Source organism: Lotus japonicus, chromosome 1 (genome assembly GCF_012489685.1).
Source record: "Lotus japonicus ecotype B-129 chromosome 1, LjGifu_v1.2".
NCBI lineage: Eukaryota > Viridiplantae > Streptophyta > Magnoliopsida > Fabales > Fabaceae > Lotus > Lotus japonicus.
In genome coordinates, this window is record NC_080041.1 from 79,350,164 (window position 1) to 79,354,862 (window position 4,699).

The window sequence follows — 4,699 nt, forward strand, 5'->3', positions numbered from 1 at the left end:
AATTTTAACCTAATTGAAGAAAGAAAGAAGAAGAAGAGAAGGGGAGAAGAAGAAGCTCGAAGAGAAGGAGAAAGGAAGAAGCTCGAAGAGAAGGGGGGAAGAAGCGCGAAGAGTAAGAAACGAGGAAGAAGCTCGTTCGATTCATATGTCAAGTGCAAGTGGAAGCTCCAACACCCATGGCTCTGTTCGAACAAGGTACTGCGATTGTGGTGTCGAGTCGAAGCTGGTTACATGTTGGGTGGGTGATAATGCTGGGCGTCGATTCTATGGTTGTGGCAAATATCATGTGAGTTTGGTTCACTGGGTTTGCTATCTAATTTCTTCACTGACATTTTCTTCACTGTCAATTTCTTCACATCTGCCATTTTATTTGCCGAGTTTGGTTCACTGGGTTTAGTTTTCTGGTTTATGGGAGGAGGATGTGCGGATTTTTCCAGTGGTATGATGGGGAAGGCAATGCACGTGAAAGGAAGGCTATTTCAGGCCTAATCCGCAAGATTGAAGTGCATAAGAAGAATGAGATGTATTTGACTAGGTGTTGTGTAATTGGGTGGGGACTTTGTGCAGCTTTGTTGCTTGTCATTGTAATGTTGTTGGTGAAAATTTATAGGACATAGGCTAGGAATGAAAGAGAATGATGGAATGTAAGGAGAATGAGAAAGACTATGTTATGTTTTCTAGGTCCATTTTCTAATGCAATGAGAAAGGTTGTTTGTTATCTAATGTTATGATGTTATCTATCCCTGCTTTGCTTTACTTTCTTTCTCCTTTCACATAATGCAATATGTCACAATCAAGACATCATAACAATTGAATACAAACTAGACATGACAACAATTATAACATCAACCTTACTTAACTCATCATTCAATACAACACAACAAAATAGGTTCAGAACATGACATAGGTTCAGAACATCACATAGGTTCAAAACATCACACAGGTTCTTAGACATCACAACATGAGTAACTTCTTAGTCAATACACATAGGTTCAAACTACAAAACAAATTACAAGTTCTTAGACATAGAAATAGGTTCTTAGACAAATGATGCTCTTGAAGTCTGACTTCATTGAGTTCCCACATCTGCCAATGATGCTCTTGTTCTCTTTCTGGTCCTTAATTCTCCAGGTTCCCCTTCATTTCCACCCTCAGTTATTGGCACTTCCTGCTTGTGATGATCTTTGCTGACTCAATACACCATCATTAAACACAGAACCCTGAGTAGGTGGCTCAGATCCTCCTTCATTTGCTCCTTGAGTTCCACTGCCACTTGCCCCCTTACTTTTCTTCTTATTTTTCTGTGAACATACAACCACCAAGGTTCAAAAAATTGAATAACATTAAACCAATGTTAAATGAAGCACCAAGATAAATCCATTACCTTATTTCCTCCTTGGTTTGGTGGCTGAGATTATCCTTGCTAAGGTGCCTGAGATCCTCCTTGGTTTGGTGGCTGAGGTGATGCTTGATTTGGTCCTTCCTGAGCTTGTCCTTCTTGTGCTCCAGGAGTTGTTCCACTACCACTTGCCCCATTAGTTTTCTTCTTGCTTTTATGTGAGCATGCAAATCAAGGTTAAATACATTAACAACATGAATGAACTAATGATAAATGACTGAACCAAAGATTACCTTATTCCATCCTGGTGGAATAACAATGTCAGCAGCTGTTTTAGCTCTGCATGATCTGATGTTGTGGCCTGACCTTCTACAGTTTCCACAGAATACTGTGCATTGAATTCTACTGAGCTTATGTGGATCTCTTGGCTCATCAGCTGCCTTGACCCTTTTTTTCTTTGGCCTTCCTGGTGCCCTTCTCATTTCTAGTGGTACAATTGGCAAGACATTGTCCCCTGGGCTAGGCCACAAGTCAGGACCATTGCATGGCAAAATGATATTCTCATAAGTCCTCAAAAATGTACTTTTCCTACATATGAATGTATTCTCATATTAGACAAGACAAAATATATGCATATGCAAGCACAAAATGCAAAACAACATGGCGGCAAGGAAATGAATGCACAAAATAGCATGATGCATTTTCCAATAATAGGAGTCAACATATTCCTCAGGCCTAGTGTTGTTATACCATGAGCAAGCAACAACATGGCAGCAAGGGATGCCAGTTAGGTCCCACCTTCTGCATGCACAAGTCTTTGCAGCCAAGTTCACAGCATACTTCCATGTGCCATTTGTCACCTCAAACAGAGCATTGTTTTGATCACCAACATTCACTGGAAGCCAGGCAGTAGAGTCTCTCTTAGACACCTCTAACTTCTTCTGAATGGCTGGACATAGCTCTCCCTGGTACCTAAGAACCACATCCCTTTGCTTCACAATCCTATTTATGAGATAGATTTTCAATCCTTCAAGTAAGTTGATTATAAGTTTATCCCTATACTCTAGGATTGCTTTGTTGAAGGCTTCGCACATGTTATTAACCTGCAAGTCACATACAGGGTATGTGCTATAGCCAGCTCTGCTCCATTGTTTCATAGGGACCTGCTTCAAGTCATTCCAAGCATCCTCATTCAATTCTTTGATTTTGAGCATGGCCTTTTCCCACCATGACACAGTACATGCCCTTGCAGCATTCCACAATGCTCCTTTCATTTCATCCCCCGGGTATTTCTTCCTGAAGTTTGCATACAGATGTTTAACACAGAATCTGTTATCAACATTCTCATCCATGGCTACCAGTGTAGGAACAAGTCCCTTCAAAAACAATCAATCCAGAAACAGTAAGGAATAACAATAACAGTAAGGCTTAACAGTAACAATAAAAGTAGGACTAATAAAATGCAAATTTTGTAAAATAAGCACCTTCTGTTGATCAGAGATGAAGCACCATCTCTTGTTCTGAATACTGTTTAAGTCAAATAGTAACAAATCTAGAAACCAATCCCAAGAGTCTTTTGTCTCTGCCTCCACAACTGCATAAGCTATAAGATACATCTGATTGTTACCATCCTTTCGAACTGCAGTTAAGAGTTGCCCACCATAAAAACCTTTGAGAAAACACCCATCTAAACCAATTAGAGGTCTACTTGTGGTGGCAAAAGCTCTTTTACATGCAGCTAGACATACATATATCCTCTCAAATACAGCTACACCAGCCCCTGCCATGGTTTTGATCACCACTGTGCTCCCTGGATTACTTCTTCTCAATTCTTCACCATAACTTCTGAGATGCTTGTATTGCTCTAAGGTTCCCCCTTCAATCATCTTCTGTGCCTTGACTCTAGCTCTAGATAACTGAAACCTACTCAGTCTCACACCCCACTTATTTTTAGCTTCCTCACCCAATAATTTTAATCTCATGTGAGGGGTATGCCTTAGAAGGGGAACAAATTTCTTAGCAACAAAGGAAGGTCTTGCTTGTCTGTTTTTATTACTCAAGTAGCATGTGCGCTCATCCTTTAATGTGACAATTTGTCAATAGCTATTCTGTTCATACTTGGAAGCCCTCAAATAAAATGGACACCCTTCCTGACATTTGATTACAATCCTCTTAGGTTCATTTTTTTTAAAACACAATATCCTTCTTATTTTGCAGGGCATAGTCTCTCACAGCATCTCTAAACAGATTTGGATCAGTAAATACATGGCCAACCTCAAATTTGATCACAGAACCTTCATCTCCAACCTAAAATTTTGGAAATTTCCTCCTCCTTAGCTTCTCACAATCCTCATCACTGTCATATGGACTTTCTAGGTCTTCAGAACTCTCATTCTCATCTTCAAAATAAGAAACAATTTTGCTTGGGCAAACAACAGGAGGAGCTTTGTAATTCACAGGAAGAACTTGACTCCAGTCATTGCCTTCTTCATAATCATTGTCATCAAGGATAACTTCACTGTCATCCTCATCATCTGAACTACCAATGTAATCTTCATCTTCACTTGATGGATTTTCACCTTCAGGTTGAGCTAGCATAGGTTCAGCATCAACTGGTACAGGTTCAGCTTCAGGTTGAGCTAGCACAGGTTCAGCATCATCTACCACAGGTTCACCATCAACTTGCACGGGTTCAGCTTCAACTTCACTTTGAGGTTCAGGTTCAGGTGGGGCATGAGATATTGGTTGAGCATCAGATTCAGGCTCAAGATGACTAGGTTGAGCAACAGAGCAAGAAACTATCTCAACCTCATCATACACCACATCATCATCAATTACCAGGTTATCTAAAGATCCAGGAACATCAGTGAGTTTCTCAATGTAGAAATTGACAATATCACTCACACTGTGCTCTTTGAAGAACCTCAGCACATCTGCTAGGGGTGATCATAGAACCGGGCCCGACCCGAGCCCGGCATATCCGAATGGAAAAAAGTGCTTGTGGGCGGGTGCAAGTGGGTCTACGGGTTGTCGGGTAAAGAAAATCGGTTAGTGGGAGCTGCTTCGGGCGGTTTCGGTTGTCATTTAATGAATCCGTCGGAACCCAAATCCGACCGAAAGTAGTATAAAACAATTTGAAATTCAAAAGTATACAGCTATCTTGCAAACTTTCTGCTGTGTGATCACTAAAATGACACGCAATGTCTGCCATACTGCATGAAACACTCTCCAATGTCTGTCTTGTCTTGTCAAAAGTCCATTGATTATTTTTATACTTATTTTACAAATAGAAAAAGTTAACACTTAAACTTTGCAACTATCTGACAATATCGTGAGATAAAGTTAAGAAAAAGAGCCTAA

At 40.3% G+C, this 4,699-nt stretch overlaps 1 protein-coding gene across 1 annotated transcript; it reads right to left on the minus strand.

Annotated features, from left to right (window-relative positions):
- Positions 1-1,151: 1,151 nt before the first annotated feature.
- LOC130747505 (uncharacterized) lies at positions 1,152-3,321 on the minus strand. Its single transcript, XM_057600463.1, has 4 exons — positions 2,824-3,321; positions 2,090-2,715; positions 1,633-1,927; positions 1,152-1,301 (listed from the first exon to the last, which is right to left on the minus strand). Exons 1-4 carry the CDS (start codon positions 3,319-3,321, stop codon positions 1,152-1,154), a joined length of 1,569 nt encoding a protein of 522 aa, XP_057456446.1.
- Between the last annotated feature and the right edge of the window lie 1,378 nt (positions 3,322-4,699).

Excerpts from the sequence above, each read along its gene's own strand:
- LOC130747505 (XM_057600463.1), bottom strand. The coding sequence starts at position 3,321 with ATGAGATTAAAATTATTGGGTGAGGAAGCTAAAAATAAGTGGGGTGTG. Across the intron at positions 2,716-2,823 it reads TCATCTCTGATCAACAGAAG|GGACTTGTTCCTACACTGGT; the intron begins GTGCTTATTTTA and ends TTGTTTTTGAAG. Across the intron at positions 1,302-1,632 it reads TTCCACCAGGATGGAATAAG|AAAAATAAGAAGAAAAGTAA; the intron begins GTAATCTTTGGT and ends GTATGTTCACAG.